General features: G+C 49.3%; 2 protein-coding genes across 3 annotated transcripts in view; one reads left to right on the plus strand and one right to left on the minus strand.

Annotated features, from left to right (window-relative positions):
• The window catches only part of NLRP3 (NLR family pyrin domain containing 3), a 26,360-nt gene extending 7,732 nt beyond the window's left edge, over positions 1 to 18,628 (plus strand). The window contains exons 2-9 of one of the 2 annotated variants that reach the window (XM_048949577.1): positions 13,102 to 13,157; positions 14,622 to 14,918; positions 15,397 to 17,056; positions 17,269 to 17,358; positions 17,468 to 17,638; positions 17,782 to 17,955; positions 18,042 to 18,209; positions 18,286 to 18,628. In XM_048949577.1, the coding sequence (XP_048805534.1) occupies positions 14,642 to 14,918; positions 15,397 to 17,056; positions 17,269 to 17,358; positions 17,468 to 17,638; positions 17,782 to 17,955; positions 18,042 to 18,209; positions 18,286 to 18,520 (2,775 nt within the window). In that variant the 5' untranslated portion in view covers positions 13,102 to 13,157; positions 14,622 to 14,641 and the 3' untranslated portion in view covers positions 18,521 to 18,628. The remainder of the gene's footprint in view (positions 1 to 13,101; positions 13,158 to 14,621; positions 14,919 to 15,396; positions 17,057 to 17,268; positions 17,359 to 17,467; positions 17,639 to 17,781; positions 17,956 to 18,041; positions 18,210 to 18,285) is intronic. The other variant, XM_048949578.1, reaches the window with a different exon arrangement.
• On the minus strand, positions 2,679 to 3,071 carry CEND1 (cell cycle exit and neuronal differentiation 1). Its single transcript, XM_048948156.1, has one exon. The coding sequence runs from the start codon at positions 3,069 to 3,071 to the stop codon at positions 2,679 to 2,681; it is 393 nt and encodes a 130-aa protein (XP_048804113.1).
• Positions 18,629 to 18,673: the final 45 nt, after the last annotated feature.

The raw sequence follows: 18,673 nt of genomic DNA on the forward strand, positions 1-18,673 counted from the left end.
CAGAAGATCTCTTATGGACAGGACAATTACAGTCCCTGCCTGGGGAGGGCTGCATGTGGTTTTGTACCCAGAGCATGAGCTGCTGTCCTGGCACCGCCCCTGTGGGGTGTTTCTGGATGGGGTTACTGGCCTTTCACACACATGCCCTAAGGGCAAGGAGGAGTCAGATGCAAACAGGAATGGTTAAGGCCCACGTTGGCTGAGAATTGTTTTTCCCTTTTCTGTTGCCAAACTTTAAGCACAGAAAATGAAAACACTTCAGAAATAAAATAATAAGATACTCAAATGAGGCAGGCATTTCCCCCCCCCCTCCGCATCTATCTATGCTGATCAGTGCAGAGTAGATAAATGCTGCATCTGTAGTGTCACACACTGCTAAAAATATCCCATGTCAGGAGAAGACAGGACTGGTGGAAACATCTCTTAAAGGCAGGAGTTGAAAATAGAGGCATTAGTCTGAAAATCACCAACCCTGCTTTGGTAAAACATGAATCAGAACAGGGGTGGCCAACTTCCCTTCCTCATAAGCGGTACAAGAAGAGTCCGTACAGCCAAAAGCTTTTTTCGAAAGGAAGCAGAGCCCAGGAATATCCATCCCTGTGTCCAAACACCACTGGTTTGGATATGTTACTCTGTACCCAGTGGGCAGTAACATAGACGAGGTTCCTGGCTGGACTGCGCCGCCTTTTGCTTCTGGCTTGCACATAAGGACATGCCAAGGGCACTGCCAAAGTCTGGGTGCTCTGCATCACCCCAAGCTCTTGGATGAGATGCAGGCAGGGAGATACAACAGCCCCATTGCATCCTTTTGCAAAGCCCTGCTACAGTTTCTGCAAAGGTTCTGTGGTAGGACTGCTTCTGAGTTACTTTGTGCCTCACATCTCTACTTTCCCAATTCATACTCCTCTGCTGTTTTTACCCTTACTTCACCCTTTCCCCCCCCCTCCAAAAGTGAATGACTGAACTACAAAGCAGGATGAGGGGAAATCCATTCTTTAGACAGAAGTGACGAGGCTCCCAGCCATAGACCCTTCTGTTCAATCCCCCAAAATTCTCCAGGCTGTGACGCACTGCTGCTTGAAGACATATCCACAATGCAAGGAAGGAGTGCTTTGAACCACCAGGATTTCTCCTGGGCTGTTAGCACTCTTTCCAAAACCACTGTGAACTCAACACATACATCTCCTCTCTGTCCTGGTGAAGGTAGAGGTAGACATTAAACTCATGCTGAAAGCAGCCTGTCGTTCATCAGAAGACAGCATCTGATACTCCCAGAGGTTCTGTGCCTTGGGAATATTTTATGAGCCTTGGGGAAAAGAGGGTGACCATAGGAGTGGCCATGCTATATTGAAAAGGCTTTTTGTCTGAAGAAGCTGTATGCGTTCAGCCAAACAAATTTGGAGGTAAATTAAGGAGACATGAGCCAAGAGAATTACCAGGGTCATACACATCTGCCATCCTATCTAGTAATTTTGCCGGAAGCTGGTACTGCAAAGACAGCACCCAGGGAACACATGCCTTTCTCTGGCCTAGTACACACTGAATGTGCACATCTAGGCTCAAAAACACATCACAATGGCTCTTCAACTGATTTCTACTGAACTCACCTCACCATCTCATGGTCTTTCTAAGTATCACTCAAAAACCCCATTGGCTGCAACTTCTGTTGAGCTCCAGGGAGTTTGTGGTTCTGACCTCATCTAATCTCTGACATCATCTGAGCTCTGACCTAAGTGAAAAAGACAGTGCAAGATAAAGTGACCCACTTCTTGGTGTCAGGGGAAGGGCATCTGCCACGGCCCCGAATCCTCTCATTGCCTGCCTTCCTTTTCCTTCTTAGAAGGTCTGGCTTTAGACCTGAGGTACTCACCAGTAAAACCAGGCTGCTCCCCAGTGCTGGGAATTTGTTTCCATTTCCAAGATGTGGAGGAGTCACAAATCCCTGCTACTGTCACAGGCGAGGAATCACTCTAGGACAGATGGATCTTTCCAGTGACCTTGATCAGGGTTTGCCTGGCATGATGCAGGTCAGTGTTATTTTTCATGGGGTCCCAGCTCCTGTCCACCCCTGAAACCAGCCTGTGTTTCCCTTTTTCCCTACCTTCTCATGTACAGAAAGGCCATAGCTTCAGTGGAAAAATACCAGCTGAACAGACTTATCCAAAGCCCCAAGAAATTAACACAAAGAAACCACACTTTGCCCCACACATAGGGACAAGTGAACTGGGTCTTCTCACTAGGCTCCATCTCTTCCCTCAAAACAAACTGAACAGAAAAACCAAAACACAAAGCAGGGACTCTGGATGGGACGAAGAACACTTTGGACTTGAAAACAGGGGACTGCAGGAGAAGTGGGGGTGGCTCCCAGGGAGGACAGCAGGGGAGGGGAGGGGACACCGTCATTTACACCAATCAGGAGAAGCTGTAATCTATACACAGTGGTATAAGCCAAGGTATATTACATGAAAAGAACACACTGAGTGCATGGAGTTACCCACATCGGGTCAAACTGGCACAGTGGTCTTGAACAAGACCCTTGGAGTTGCAGTTGGTGTTTGACATTGACCTATCTAGCTCGCTCTCTCTATATAGATATGTATAGAATTTGTGTGCATGCATTTGTCTCAAAAGGAGCTGTACAGCCAGGCTGGGTTTCTCAGCCCACCCTGTCTTGGTCTTCATTTTTTCCGGGCGAGGAACGCCACTCCCACAATCACCGCCAGCGCCGCCACCGCCACTCCTCCAACGATGATCAAGGGCTTCATGTTGTCGAAGATGCTGCCTGGTGACTCCTCGGAGCCATTTCCCTTGTGGTCAGAGTCAGGGGACTGGCCAGTGGCCTCTTGTGTCTCCGTGGCGGCTGCACTGGGTTTCAGGTTGCTGTGGTTGTTCACAACAGCAGCATCGCTGCCTGCCTTCTTGGGAGCAGTGGCAGGATTAGGCTGTTCTTTGGGGGTATCCTTCTTGTCTGCGTTCGTAGCAGGCCCAGGGCTGGGCTTTTCTGGCTTTCCAGAGCTGGGGGCCTTGGCATCGGGTTTGTTTCCACTTCGGATGTTACCCTTGGAATCCATCCCTGTGAGTGCTGCAGGTGGTCTGGACGCCAAGCACAAGGGAGGCAGTCCTAGGTCTTCTTTGCCTTTTCCTTGCTCCTGAGTGAAATAGGAGCCACAAGAGCAGGACAGCTCAGTGCCTGGGGATGATCGCCTTGGGATGATGTTCACGCTGGTGGTGTCCTACCTGGACATGATACAGCACCTGGAAGAGAAAGGAAAGCGATGAGAGCTGGGTGAAGAAGATAGAACGAGCTACTGGCATCCCGCCTGAAGAGGAGAACAAAACTGTGAGAGCTGTGAGCTGTAGTCAAAATATCTACTGTAGTGCCTGCACTTGAGAGAACACCAAATACATCACACCAACCTTCACTGAAGTCTGCTGCAGCTACACTCCATTTACAGGATAAATCCCTAGCTGTATGCAGTGTCCTTTATCTGTGGCAAGATGTACTCATGTCCAACCAAATTTTAATTCCTTGATGCCTTCCTCCTGGGTAAAGGGAGAACAAGTTGTTCCGTGGGAAAGAAGATCAACAGCTCGTCCCTGACCATAACTCACCCTTGCCCTTTTTGTTTTGTAGAACTATCCCAACTGAAGTTTAGGAAGTGGTTAATGTAATGTGTGATATCTCCATCCACATAGAGATAATAAATGGATTAGGTTCTCAATTATCAAAGCTACTGTAAGGCAAGGTAAGGGCCAGAACCTCAGCTGCTGCAGCGTGGTGTATGGACTCCAGTGAATCATTTGTGTTGGAAGGAACCTTTAAAGGTCATCTAGTCCAACTCCCTTGCAATGAACGGGGACATCTACAGCTCAGTCAGGATGCTCAGAGCCCCATCCAGCCCAACCCTGAATGTTTTCAGGGACAGGCTATCCACCACGTCTCAGTGGCAGGCTCCTGTCTCCTTGCAGTGGTTATCTAGGTTTGCCTACAAAACATCACCCATACTGCTGACAGAGATGAGCTGGAATCATTTTTTTCCAAGGAACTGATGAAAGCAGCCTAAAGATAATTCAGCAAGTTCACCTAAGGCAGCCATCTGGGCAGGGTGAGATGGGAGATGGAGCTCCCCAGCTACCTCCCTGAGCACAGGGGACAAGGAGAGGCTTGCCATCAGCACCACATCAGGTTTGAGTTGGGAAATGATGAATAAACAAGAGGAAGCCATCAGATCTGAGTCACCTGCTTCATTGCTTCCTAGCTGACCTTTGGTGCTGCCAAGGGCTCTATGCCTGCTAAGTGAAATATGAGCTCAGTCACTGTCTGGGTTTAGAAATAGAGAAGCTCATCAAAAACCTCTCCAGATAGACATTGCTTCCATAATAGCTCAGAGGACAGATCTCTCCTTTAATGGTGGACAAGGAGAGGGTGCCAGGGTCGCATCACTGCTTCACACTGTTGCCTCTTCTGGGAACCAGGCTAATAGATGATGGGTTTTAAATTTCTGCCTAGGCAGAAATGATGGTCTGGAGGAGACCTACTCAGAAATGCTAGATTTGGGTTCAGAGCAAAACCAGGCAACAGTTTCCTGCTTGGTGCGAGAAACTGCCCTGTCTCCTCCTCTCCATGGAACCATTTCTTGTTCTATAGCCAGCATTTCCTCCAGCATCAGTGAACTGGAGTTAACCTGGGGAACTGCAACACCAAAATCACTGGAATCAGTATCTCCCATGGTACACTGTGCTTCTGGCCATGATACTGGTATGCTGTATACTTCCCTGAACAGAGAACATATTTCCCATTTGGGTGATGGCTTTGTGGCGTGGAGACTTCCAGAAGGCTTCTTATCTACCTCATATTTCTCTTTTAGGGCGGATGGGTTGTGGCTGAACAGGATTCAGTGAGGTGAAGCCTGAAAGCTCCAAGTGACTTCAGGTGATCCAAGCTGACCAGTTTTGAAATAAATAATTGAAAAGAGGCAAATAATCTGTACAAAGGGTTTTATAACCAGCATTGAGCAGGATATTTGCTAGCCTTCTCCTTGGATTTTCAATTCAGTCTCACTCAAACTTCTCCCAGGGAATAGAATCAAACCACCTCTTCATTCAATTAAAACGCAGCAACCAAATGCCCACTTAGCTGCTCTACATAGGCTGGGTCTACTTTGTCTGCAGCTGAGCAACACTTACTGACATCACTGAGTTTGATATTAAATCATTTTGGGAACTCAAACTACCACCCCTCGTGCTTCACTGAAGATTATCATGCACTTGGGCATCTTGTACCACACAAACCTAATTGCAGATGCTCACTGAGATTAAGACCTTCCCCGTGGCCTGGGTGTTTGTAGATAAGCACATGCACTTGACCAGGAGTGTTGTTTTCCTTGCTCATTTTGCAATATCTCTCTAAATGACATCTGCCTTGTCTTTTCCTTCCTATTGCCTCCAAAGGACACTGATAACTAAATCTGGATGCATTTAAAGATGTTAAAGATGTGTAGATGCGATGTTTAAGGCTGTGGTTTCATGTTAGGCTCAGCACTGCTGGGTTAATGGTTGGACTTTGTAACGTTGGAGGTCTTCTCCAATCTGAATGATTCTATGATTCCATAATGTTCTTAGTAGAAATGCTAAGTGCATCCAGAGGCATATTCCTATGTACTACAGCTCTGGTCATTTGCAAGGCTCTATTCTTCTGGTTTGAGGAAGAAGGAATTCTCATTTTACATCTGGTGCAGTGATGACGCAGGCCACAAAGAGAAAGTGAGGCTCACAATAGGAGCAGACTTTGAGGTTCAGACAGGGAGAGCCAGATTCATCATATCATAAATATTCAATTACCTACACGGTGACTTCAGTGGCAATTAGCTGGGCTGCTCACACTCCCTGGCATTGTGCAGCTATTCTGCTTTGCTAAATATTTGCTGTTTTCCCCTTATGCAGATTCCAGAGATTTAAGAATATTTGGAAACCAAACTAAATTGAAATTCACTATCAGCTGTTCTTAAGTGTGCATGTGAAAGGCTTTCTGCCAGCAGTTTCCCTCTGCTAGGAAGCTTTGCCCTGCACTCCTTGCTGGACTGTGTGAACGTACAGAACACAGGTTTTGCATTTATTTCTTCCTGCCAACCCAGGCTCTAAAAGCAGTACAATGCATTCTGCAGAACTGATCCCAAAGCTGGCAATATCCACCAGACTTCCTAATTTTTCTCTCCTCTTTCTAGCCCTATGCTTTCAAGGGCACCAGCACTGCTCATTTCCAAGCAACTCTGTAGCAGTCATCAGGCTCAGAGGAACAGCAATTTCCTCATTTTAGAAGGGCCTTTTTTCTCCTTCCTTTCCCTCATTCATTTCATCACATAAAGTTTTCCCTCTCATGGCCCATCTATCCACCTTTACTTTCTTCTCCATAGCTCATCACATCTATTTATTCCTCCTCAGCTGTTCTCTCCACGTCTACCCATTCCTCTCCCTTCCAGTTCCCTTCTGCCTCCCACACAGATGGTAGCACTGTAGAATGAGGTTTTCTGAGAAACAGACTTCATTCCCTCTGTCTCCCTGATTCTATGTCTTTGTTTAACAGTCTTTGCCCCTTGCAGAGAGTTTCCCACTTGCCACCAGCTCCCCCCCAGGCTGGGAAGGGGAAGCAGAGAACTTGACACCAGCAATTAAGGAAAAAAAGGAAAAGAAAAGCGCTCTGAATTCCTGCCCATCGAAGTCCTTGGCTAGTTCTGCTTGCTGCAGCTCAAGGTCAGTGCAGTCAGACCCATTACAACAAGCCCCAGACAAACCAACAGGGAAGGAGCAGGTTTCCCTGGCTCCTTGAAGGGCACCTTTTCTGCTTCAGCCCCCCCTCCCTGCCCACCACATTAGCAAGCGCATCTATTCATCTGTCTTCTGTGTGTGCAGATGAAAGCTGCATCAATTCTGCACCAATTGGAGCAGATGAGTCATTGCTGGCTTTGCTGTAAGGTATCCCTCTTAGAAGGTCCTGTTCCCTGCCTCATTCCCGTGCCCCATAATCTTCTCCTCACACTTTTGAGTTAGAAAGAAAGCTGAGAAAATCTGCAAGGAGGAGCTGAGTGCAGGATGCAGTGTGAAGCTGCACCCCGCAGCTGTACGGGGTCTCCAAACATCACACTCACACTTTTGCTGATACTTGTACCGTATCAGCAAAAAACAATTCAGCTTACACAATGGGGCTATGCCTCTGAATTCATGCTTGCAGCCAAAAAGGACAATTCACAACCTCCAGGTGTCCTCCAGCTGACAACATGGAATCATAAAATATCCCAAGTTGGAAAGGACCCATATTGTTGAGTCCAGCCTCAGGAATACCTACTGACTTCTATCAAGGCCATGCCAAAAGAACCTGAGTTGGCAGAAAAGACCTTAAAAATCTTCAGTTCTCCTTCCTTTACCTCCCTTTCAGATCTTTGTCTTTCTCACCTGTCTGGAAAAGCAATCACCTAAAAGTTCACTTTTTCAGAATAAATAAGAGTGTGATAAATACCAAAGTTCCAAAGCTCCATTCTCCTGACTGTGAGTTAGCTGTCTCGGCTTTTGGGCAAGGAATTAAATGGGTCTCTTGGACTAGGCAAGCATTAATGCTTCTCCCTGCCCATCCCCACTGTCCAACAGCACAGAGAAGAATTTTCACTGTGCAAGACAGATGCAGAACACCAGTTGGTTTCAAGAGCTTCCCAGATCCATTTGCCAGGTTCGGTAGGTCTCAGCTGCCATACCTGTATTTGATCATTTAAGACCAAACTAACTTTCTAAGGAACAGAAAGTGGCTCTCTTCTCCAAGGAATCTTCCCTTTACTGGGTGCAATTTGCACCTGCTGAGACCAGCTCACAGGACTTAGTTACCATCACAGATTCATCTGTTTGCACCAGCTGGTAGATTATGAGCAGGTAATTTTAGCCTGAAGTCTGCAGATTTTGTTCCATTATTGCAGACTGCACATAAACAAGGAAATGAGAATTTAGCCACTTCAGAGAGGCACCTGAAAACTTACAACTATATGACTTCCCCAAAGGGAGGAAATAATATCAAAAACAGCATAGTTCTTAGTACCAAATATATGGCAGCTGAGGGACCAGGCTGTTAGAAACAGGGTGCTACTGGAGGATCAGTACTGTTGCTGGCTTCCAACATGACCTCTGCATGTCAAAAACATGTGGAAATGGGATTTAGGTTGTATTGGAGGCTGAGCTGACTGATGCTAGATCTTCAAATGGGAGAAAGCAAGGTTATGTTGAGTATTGCCATTACCAAGAGGTCTTGGCTGAGGTGGCCAGGGGGAAAACAGCTGGAACCACAAGAACAAGAGGTGATGGCCTCATGTTATGCCAGGGGAGGGTCAAGTTGAAGAGAAGGAAAAAAAATCCTCTCAAAGAGTGGTGCTGCATTGGCACAGGCTGCCCAGGGGGGTGGTGGAGTCATTATCCCTGGAGGCATTCAAGAACCATGGAGATGTGGCACTGAGGGACATTGGTCAGTGGGCACGGTGGAGATGGGTCAGTTGTTGGACTTGATATTAGAGGTTTTTTCCAACTTTGATGATTCTAAGGTTGTGAAGCCCAAGACCATTCCTACAGCTGTTTCTTCTCCCAGAAATAGCCCATAGGCAAATGCCCCCAGTGCACCAAGGTGGTTTGGAAATGTTAAGAAAAAGCAGAGAGCTCATTTTGTTTCCCAGTGCTCCAACTCCCCAGTCCTGGTAGGGCATACAGCCCTTCTGCCCCTGTCTGTGCTGCTGAGGCAACAGGCACATCAAAAGCAGCAAGATGCCATGCCTCCAGCCAGGCAGTGTGACGGCAGCATACGGTGACTAAGCCATTTCCCATCTCCAAGAGGTGCTGTGGTGGCGGATGAGGTAATGCAGTACATCTCAGTGTTGCCATAAATCTCAGAACAGCTTTACGTAAAGAGTTTGTGTCATGTAGCTGTGAGCTTTTCAGCCACCTCCACTCTACTTTGGACTGCAGCACCCAGCAAATGCAATAAAACAGTGTGAATGCATTCAGAATGGGAATCGCATTCTGTAGAAGCTCTTTAGCAGGCTCAGTGCACCAGGGCTGGGCTGTGCAGCCCTCCCAAAGCACAGTCTGGAAGCAGCAGCACTGAGCTGCACCACTCACTGCTGCTGACCCACTTCCCTGGGATGAAATATTGATGGATCCTTCTCCCAATGTGCTGTTCGCTGCTTCTTGCATCCCAGATTAAATGCTTCCCACCCAACGAGCCCTTTGAATTTTGAGCATCAAGAAGCTGAGAAGCTTTCAGCAGGCAGCAGCCTCAAATCGCTGCTGGCAGTGTCTGTGTCATGCCTGTGGCTGCATCAAGACCTGGAACCTCAGCCATTACATCCGCGGTCCTTGAGCCTCACAGGATCTGTGTAAATTAATGCCACAGTTCTGCTTTGTTACCTACTCTTACCCTATGTGAAAATAACTCCAAGAGCCCTAATAAGAGCTATAAACCTGCTCGCCGTCTTGTGCAGACAAACCCTTCTGCATGTGCCTTGCAGCTGCCCTGGAACATGGCAAGAAAAGGGAAAGCAGCATTGAAACAACCCAGGACACAGAATTTTGCCTCCATGGTGTCACTCCATGAGGCCATAAGACTGCATGAGAAGTCACTCCAGATCTCCGTTGCTGGAACAAGGCTGTAGCCCTTACCTTTCAAAACTACAGGGCATTAGATCCCAAGCCTTTCTCTGGGACAGCTTTGCTCAGCCGTCCTCCCAGAGAACTGCCTGCTCCAGGATGAAGGCCACCACCTCCCCCAAAACCCTCAGGGTCTGCCCAGAGAACAGAAGAGCAATTCCCTGTTGTGTCCATCCAAACACCTAGCAGGAACCTCAGCAGTACCCCAAATGCAGAAGTGCTTTTGGTACCTCCAAGCTTAGCAGTTCTATTTCCTTTACGGTGTGCCAAGAGAGGAGATGGGGAGAGGATTCACCCTCCTAATGCTGCTTTTAAAGCCCCATCTTGACAGTCATTACTCCCACTTCTCTCTGAAGTGCAACAGACACGAGCAAAAAAGAAAGCAAAAAAAAAAAAAAAAAAGAGGAAAAATAATAGGATGAGAAAAGAAAAAAAGAACAACAACAAAAAAAAGGGTCATCTCTGACACTGTACAATAGCCCCAGGGACTGCAGTAAGCAGCAGCGGATTTGGCAGCTCTCTTCATCTTACAGGTATCCTGATAGACCCTTCAGATGGAAGCCTCTCATGGCATCAACCCTGCTGCATCTCAGCTGTGGCCAAAAAGATTGCAGATTCCATTCTGCAAGATCTGAAAACTGTTGCTTTGCAGCTGAAATGTGAGGAGCCCCTGCAGGTGGATGGGGAGTAATTCAGCAGTGACCTTCTGGGGATCTGGGAAGTCTCCAATGCAGGAAGGCTGCCCTATATCCATCCTTCCTCCCCGCATCCCACCACGGATGGAACCGCTGCACCACAATTGTGGCCACCCGCCAGCCAAGGGATGAATATGTGCAGTTGGGGGAAATTCTAGATTTTTCTTCCTGCTGCAACTGCATGGGTGAGGGGCTGGAAAGATGGGAGCTGCTGAAGGTCGTGGCTGTGAAGGTCAGAATGTGGAGGTTGGTCCCCGTTTGGAGCAGGGAGCTCTGCCCAGCTGCATCCTCCCATTCCTGACAGCATCCTGCCCAAGTCCCATCCAGGAGAAGAGGCTGCCACCACCTTCCTATGGCCCCAGCACCAAAGTTCTCCCAGGCTGACCTCCAATATGGCATAAAAATCCTCTCCCCCCTCCTCAGTGGGGACCAAGACCTCAGGCAGGGACCAAGCTAACACATCTCTGCACACATGGATGCAAAAAGAGCTACACAAAGAGGTGCACAAAGTGCTCCAGACACCCCTCATGCATTTCATTCCCATCTGATGTCCCCCTCCCATTTGGCACACTAGCTGAAAAACCTCTCAGCTCTTCATGAGGAGCTTGATTTTGGTTTTGGTCTGTTTCTCTTTGTAAGCAACTTTTCAGCACAAAGCAGGGGACAATATCAAATGCTATCCATTTGGTATCAGAGATATAGCCTCACCCCAGCAGAACAACCCCCAGCTCCTAACCTGGAAAAAGGAAACATTTATCAGCCAGGGCTATTAATTACCAGCACTGCTTGCTCTGCATAGCCTCCTGCCTGTGAACTGCTAGCAATTAGACATTTAACATAGCATGATGCAGGCAGAAAGGAGCAGGAACACAGCTGGGAACCTGGCAACAGCCTTCCAGCACTGCAGCCTCCATCCCAGCTCCCTGCCTCTATCCCTGGTCCTCCCTCCATCTCAGCTCCATGCCTCCATTGCAGGGCTTCAGCTTCAATCCCATTTCCCAGCTCCCTGCCTCCATTCCAGATCTGCAGCCTCCATCCCAGCTTTCTGCCTTCATCCCCTCTCCCAGCCTCCACCCCAGCTCCCAGCTCTATTCCAGGGCTGCCTGACCTTGAAGGACATGTGCCGAGATCCTTGCTATTTTGGGTTAAGACGTTGTTATTTATTAACAGGTATTAAAATCTCCCTCCCCTCTCTCCAAACTCCCCCCCGGTTAGTGGTATGCAGGGGGAAAAGCAGCAGCCTTACCTCTGTCCTCCAGTGCTGGCTCTTGCGCAGAGAGGAGGGATGGTGGCAGAGGAAGAAGGGAGGGTGGGGGAGTGGAAAAAACTTGGGAGTTTCCCACAATGCACCTCTGCAGACCGCAGGAAGATGGAGAGCAGGGGAGGAGGGCAGAGAATGCTCCAATCCGGAGGGGAGGGCTGGGACAGGATGCCAAGAGGAAGGGATTGGGGGGGGGGGGGGATAGGGGGCATGTCTGACACCTCCATGTCTCAGGGCTGTCCCCACAGCACTGAGCATGCTGCAATTGCAGCCACCAACTTGCAGCAGGGGGGAGAGAACGGGAGGGGTCAGCCCGGCAATCTGAGATGCTTCTGAGTGTAGAGAAAAGGGGTAAAAAAATAAAAAATAAAGGGATTTTGGGGCTCATGGCACTCAGGATTTCTGAGGATGTTGTTAGAAATGCTCTCATACAAGAAATGCTTTGCATAGTGCAGGGAAGGAAGCTAAAATGTTGCATGGGGGGGGGGGGGGGGAGGGGTGGGCTGTGGCATCTCTGTTCTCTTCTCCCTGAAACCTGCCAGGTTGAAACCACCTCACAGGACATCACTGGGGCCAAACCTTGCATTTCCCCATGGCCAGGTCCTGGGACTTCTTGTGGGACTTTTAGCTGGATTTGATCAGGAAGTAAGGGCTATGATGCTTGTCCATGTTTGAAGCAAACTACAGAAAATCCATTGCAGGAGAGCGCAGGAGGAAACCAAGTGCCAGCACAGCACACAGTGCTTCAGCTCAAGATGCAGCAAGGTGAAAGCAGCTCCTTCAAGGTCAGAGGGAGACCTTGTCTGTTGTATGGGCCTTGGACATTTGCCATAGGCTTCATGCAATAACTACAATAAATAATGTCATAGCAGGTGAAATCTGCAGTCGTCATATTTACTTATAAGCATTTTTCCCCTTCAGTATATTATGGTTATCATAATTCAGCATCTCTGCTGCTGGTCCGCCTGCAACTTGTTGTCTGCAGAGACTGATCCTGTACACAAACAGACCTGCCAGCATCACCAAGTTGTCATAATTTTAGCATGTTTTTCCAGTGCTGAGTCTGGAGCCCAGGTAGATGCAGCTTTTGAATGCCAGGATTCTGTGGGCTCCCTCGAGGGCTGTCGCAGCTAATAAGAATTCTCATTTTCATCTCCTGTTACGTGCTTTCTATCCTCCTTTCTCCAACCACACCTCCCCTATTTTATTCCATTATCAGAAAAATCACTGTCCACAGGGTGATGCAAAGGATTCTGCTTACATATTTCTTCTCCTAATAACGTTTATAGTACCCTATACTCCTAGTGGGAGGTTTTTTATTACAGTAGTTTCCACATTATTTATTCTGTTCTATAATAGGACTATTTGTCCTTGGTCATGTCTAGCTCTCATCGATGAAGCTTGCCTTTGGTTTATTATTAGTATGCTGCGTCCATACCTGATCATTACAACTGGTTTCTTTCTCAACAGTGTGATATGCACCTTGGTCAGCCAGAGCAGGACTGAGAAGATCTGATTGTTGTAAGGTCTGTATGGTAATTCTCCTGTCCATTAGTATTAATGCCCACTGCTACGCACATAGACGGCACTCCACTGGGCAGCCTGATCCACAGCAGGGGTTGGAAATGAATGATCTTTAAGGTCCCTTCCAACCCAACCATTCCATGGTTCTATGATCCTTAAGACCCCTTCCAAACCAAACACTCTGTGGTTCTGTGATCTTTAAGGACCCTTCCAACCCAACCATTCTATGGTTCTGTGATATGATTCTGCTGCTCTGGCAGCTAGCATAGCATCCATTAAGACTATTTTTCATTATTCTCAGGAGACAATAATTTGAACAAGTTGCTGAAGTGAGCCTGTGTCCTACAGGTGCATTAGGAAGCCCTAGTATTGCCAATGAAGGGTTTTATCTCTTCTCTTCAAAAAAAAACAACCCTGAAAAATGATTCTTCAGCAAGCAGGGTGGCAAAGAAACGGTTGGAGCTATAATTGAAAACCACTTGTTGTCTGCTGGTAGCTTAGCAATAATCACTGCCTTGCTAAAATAGGAGCAGTTCTCATGGTGAACACGTTTATTTGGCAGCACTCCATTGTCATTTGTCAGGATTTCCCATCAGCCTCGCTAATGGGACACAGTGAAAAATTATACAGGTTTATAATTTGTCAAGAAATGTTGTTTAAAACAGTCCTCAAAGATTTGGCTTTGGCTTCTTCAAGGCGTGACCAGAAGATGCCTGACTTCAGCTTGGGCGCTGCACTTTCCCCAGGGCCGATCTTTCTGCTATGCCTGCAGAGTGGCTGTTAGAGTACTGTGAATCTGTCTCTTACTGCTAATCTCTGTCCTCTGGCCCTTTAGAATGGCTTTTTAATGTTTCTTGTATTACTTGTACAGAAATACATCTCTTCGGGTGTTCTACCATCACCATTCCCATCCATCCTCTCTCCTCTGTTATCCACCTCCCTCCTTGCTGAAAGCCACTTATCCCATGTTAAATTTTACCCTTTTCTCCTGAACCTAGCTCATAACTGCTAGCAACCCTGTGTGATCTCTGCCAGGGAATTTCCCCATGTTATGCTTTTGGGCAGAACGTTCTTGTGCTTCATTGCCAGAGCCACCTGTGCCTCACCAGCAACAGGTTGGTGGGACCTGACATCATATCCCACCAGCACCTTTGTAATTATGCGTTGGCTTGTAAAGTCTTCTCCCAGTTTCTAGCTTTGAGTGACACCCTGTTTTTCTTCCCTCGATGATTTTCTGCCCTTCTGTGTCAGTGTTTTTCCTCCTCAATCTCTGAGCCAGCAGCAACCCCGTTGTGAGCAGCTCTGTCCCTGTGAAGTTCACACCAATACCCCTCACTGCCCTTTCTGAATGGGTGTGAGACTGAGCCTCAAACACCACTCTGTCTGCTCTTGGTTCTTATGTATTCTCAGGGATGTCTCATAACAACGTTGAAAGAGCACTGATTCCTAACCCTTGTTTCTTTCAGGTGATTTTCCATATCCCACAATGGCAGGAGAAGAAAGCACCGTCCTCTTGGAAGCACTGGAAGGTCTCACACTGGAAGACTTCCAAGACTTCAAGAAGAAGCTGCCACACGTTGATAGCAAAGAAGGCTGGAACATTCACAGGGATGAGCTGGAGAAGTTCACCCATCCTTCCACACTCATCAGATTTATGCGCAACAGCTATGGGGAAGCTGCTGCTATGGACATTGCCATCGGATTGTTTGAGGAGATGAACCAGAGGCACCTTGCTGAAAAAATCCTTGATGAGAAGGTGAAAGGTAAGCAGCCAGGGTAAATTTTTATCTCCTTTGGCTTTTGAGTGCTGGGGACAGGGGGAAGTCAGTAAAAGAGCAGGTTTCAGCTTTGTGGTGAGTCTGGAAAGCGAGGGTGTCCCACTCATCCTATCAGCGTTCCTCTTCTTCCTTGCCCCATAACGCACTGAGGCCACAAGCAGAGTAAGGCCTGTGGGGACAAGGCCAGGGTGCCTGGAAGGGGCAACAGTGTTCCTGTACAAGCAGTCACTGCAACCACAAGGTCCAAGCTGGCAGATGTTTGCTAAGCTGGAAGACACAAGGGACACCTTAGGGACATTCCTGGTAGGGCCCAGAAGAAGAAAGAGGGCTCAATGGATGGCACATAGGAAGTGCGTAACTGAATTTTATATCGAGGCAGAGCACTGAAATAAATGTCCTGTGCTGTTGCTGTGTCAGGAGCATGGCTGTGCTTTGGAACTGACTCCACTTCTGTCCGGTGCAGAGTACAAGCAGAAATACAGAGAGCACGTGGCCAGAGAGTTCCTGCAGTACAGAGAGGTGAATTCCTGGCTAGGGGAGAACCTGTCTGTGAGCGACCGCTACACCAACCTGGCCATAGCCAGGAGGTCTTGGAATCAGCATGGAGATGAGCCTGGAGATGTCAGCTCTGATACAGTCACCACACAAACACTCTTTGAACCCAGCAAAGATGGCCAACTGCAGCGGATCACAGTGCTGGTGGGTGCCACTGGCATGGGGAAGACGATGACAATCAGGAAGGTGATGATGGATTGGGTGGAAGGGACCCTCTGCACACAGTTTGACTATGTCTTCTGCATAGACTGCAAGGAGCTTTCCTTTTCCAAAGAAGTGAGCATGGTGGACCTGATTTCAAAATGCTGCCCTCAACAGCGAACACCAGCTGGAAGGATTTTGGGTAACCCGGAGAAGATCCTGTTCATCTTTGATAGCTTTGAGGTCCTGGGATTGCCCTTGTCTCAGCCCAAGGACGAGCTGAGCACTGACCCCACAGAAGCCAAACCACTGGAAACCACCCTGCTGAGCCTGCTCAAGAGAAAAGTCCTCCCTGAGTCCTCTGTGCTCATTGCCATGAGACCAACAGCTCTCCAGAGCCTGAGGCAGTGCCTGGAGGGTGAATATTATGTGGAAATTCTGGGGTTTGCAACAGCTGCAAGGGAGGAGTATTTCCACAGGTATTTTGGGAACGACAATAAAGCAGATGTGGCCTTCAGGTTTACCAAAGGAAATGAGGTCCTCTACAGCTTGTGTGTCATCCCCATCATGAGCTGGACTGTCTGCACCATCCTTGAGCAAGAGCTGTTCAAGAGGAATCATCTTCTTGCATGCTCAAAGACCACCACACAGATGATCTTGTTCTACCTCTCCTGGTTAACAAAGCACAGAGTCAGTAATGCCTGGTGGAACCTGCAGCAGTTCCTGCACAAGCTTTGCTCCTTGGCTGCTGACGGCATCTGGAAACACAAGGTCCTCTTTGAGAAGGAAATTGAGGACCAAGGCTTGAATCAGCCAGAGCTTCTCTCCCTCTTCCTCAATGAGAAAGGTTTGGAGAAAGGTACAGACCACGGGAACGTCTACAGCTTCAGCCACCTGCACCTCCAGGAGTTCTTTGCAGCAATGTTTTACGTCCTGGAGGACCAGGAGGAAATGCTCAGTGACTCACGGATCCTTGCGAAGGATGTGAATATGTTGTTAGAAAGCTACCACACATTTAGGATGGATTTAAACGTGACGGTGCGGCTCCTGTTTGGTCTGGTGAACCCCCAGTCAGTAGAGTATGCAGATGAAGGAATTGGGTGCAGAATTTCACTGCGACCTCGGGAAGATCTGCTGAGGTGGCTTCAGACAAGACACAGAGACCTTTGCCATCCCCATACAGGGATGACAGTTGAGGATTTGGACACTTTCCACTTTTTATTCGAGACAAACGAAGAAAGCTTTGTGCAGAGCGTGTTGGGCAGATTCACAGGAATAGCCTTGCAGGGCGCCAAGCTGACGCTGTATGACCAGGTGGCTCTTTGCTTCTGCATCAAGCAGTGGGCTGGGCTGCTCAGTGTCACCCTCCGGAGCTGCTCCTTCCACCAGCAGCATCGCAGGCAGGAGCCAGCCAAGGGTTTTCCCTGGTGAGTACTGACTCTGTGCTCTGTATCCACAGAGGTTTCCCCTTTTCCCTTGCAAAGCAAAGTTCTGGAACATTCTGGAATTGTGAATGCCTCTTTCCATCCAAACACCACCTCCTGTCCTCACTGATGGTTTAGTCCCTTAGTGGAGGATTTTACCTCTACTTGGTGAGAACTGTGGGACAACGTGGCCATACTCATCCCCTTCTTCCTAGGCAGAGCTGGCGGCAGGAGGAGCTGCACTCACCTCTGTACCCACTGTGTCAGGCACTGGGGCACCCAGGCAGCTTACTCCAGAGCCTTAGGTATGGATGGCCCTGCCCTGAGGCATTGGGTGGGCACCTCCACAGGGTAAGGGGCTGCACTCCCTGCGTGCTGCAGGGCAGTGGGGCAAGGTTTGCCTCCCTCTTGCAGGCTGCAGTGGTGCGGGCTGACAGAGGGTGACAGTAAGGCACTGGGGGCACTGCTGGCCACACTCCCCAGCCTGGTCCACTTCGAGCTGGGCGACGGAGCGCTGGGTGATGATGGTGTGAGGATGCTCTGTGCCGGGCTGCGCCAACCTGACTGCCGCCTGCGTGTCCTGCGGTGAGCAGTGCCAGGATGCCGCCTTCCCTGCGCGTCCCCATGGGAGCGTGTCCCCAAGCATCCTCCAGGGAGGCCGTGTCCCTCTGTCCCACCGTGGCTGGGAGGCACGGGGGGACCGGCACTGCTGAGGCTCTCTCCTGCAGGCTGCGGTACACCCACCTCACCAGTGCCTGCTGCCAGGACCTCACCGTAGCACTGGGCACCAGCACGTGCCTGGAGGAGCTGGATCTGTCCTTCAGCGCCGGGCTGCGGGACGACGGCGTGACGCTGCTGTGTGAGGGGCTCCAGCACAGCAGCTGCCAACTGCAGGTGCTGCGGTAAGGGCACATGGCACTCCGCACACCAAGCGGCTGCAGTGCCACCACCATGCCCTCAACGCTGCGATCTCCCCTTTGCTCTGCAGGCTGGGGAGCTGTAGCCTGACCGGCGCCTGCTGCCAGGCCCTGGTGGCATGGCTTGGGCGCAGCCACAGCCTGAAGTGTCTGGACCTGACTGACACTGAGCTGGGAGCTGGGGCCACGCTGCTGCTGCGGCAGCTCCGCCAAAACAACTGCACGCTGCAGACGCTGGGGTGAGTGTGGCCATGTGGACTTGGGGAGCAGGCGGGTCCTGCTGGTGCTGAGGCTGTTTCTCTGTATTCCCTGAAGGCTGAGCACATCCACGCTGAGCAAGGATGCGCTGCAGGAGCTGGTTGCCCTGCAGGCACTAAAGCCCAACTTGAAGGTCACAGATCTACTGGAACACGAGGCCCCAGAGACGGGTGCCATGGCACGACTGACCTTCCAGCGCAGTGTCTGGGCAGGCAGGGGGGCAGCTGTTCAGGGGCGAAAGGGGCTCCCCTCCTGTCGGGCAGCCCCTCCCCACAGAAGGAGCCTGTGCTAGCCGGGCTGTGCCCTGCTCTTCCTGCTGGTAACATTCCCCCCTGGTGCCAAAGGAAGGCCAGCAAGTTTCCAAGCAGTTTGAGGGCTTGAATAAAAAAGGGACGTTCACACTGAAAGTATTTTACTGCTTAATAAACACACCTTAACGAGATGT

Source organism: Lagopus muta, chromosome 6 (genome assembly GCF_023343835.1).
Source record: "Lagopus muta isolate bLagMut1 chromosome 6, bLagMut1 primary, whole genome shotgun sequence".
Classification (NCBI taxonomy): domain Eukaryota; kingdom Metazoa; phylum Chordata; class Aves; order Galliformes; family Phasianidae; genus Lagopus; species Lagopus muta.

What these genes read in the sequence shown, in the direction of transcription:
- CEND1 (XM_048948156.1), bottom strand. Translation starts at nt 3,071, where the DNA reads ATGGATTCCAAGGGTAACATCCGAAGTGGAAACAAACCCGATGCCAAG.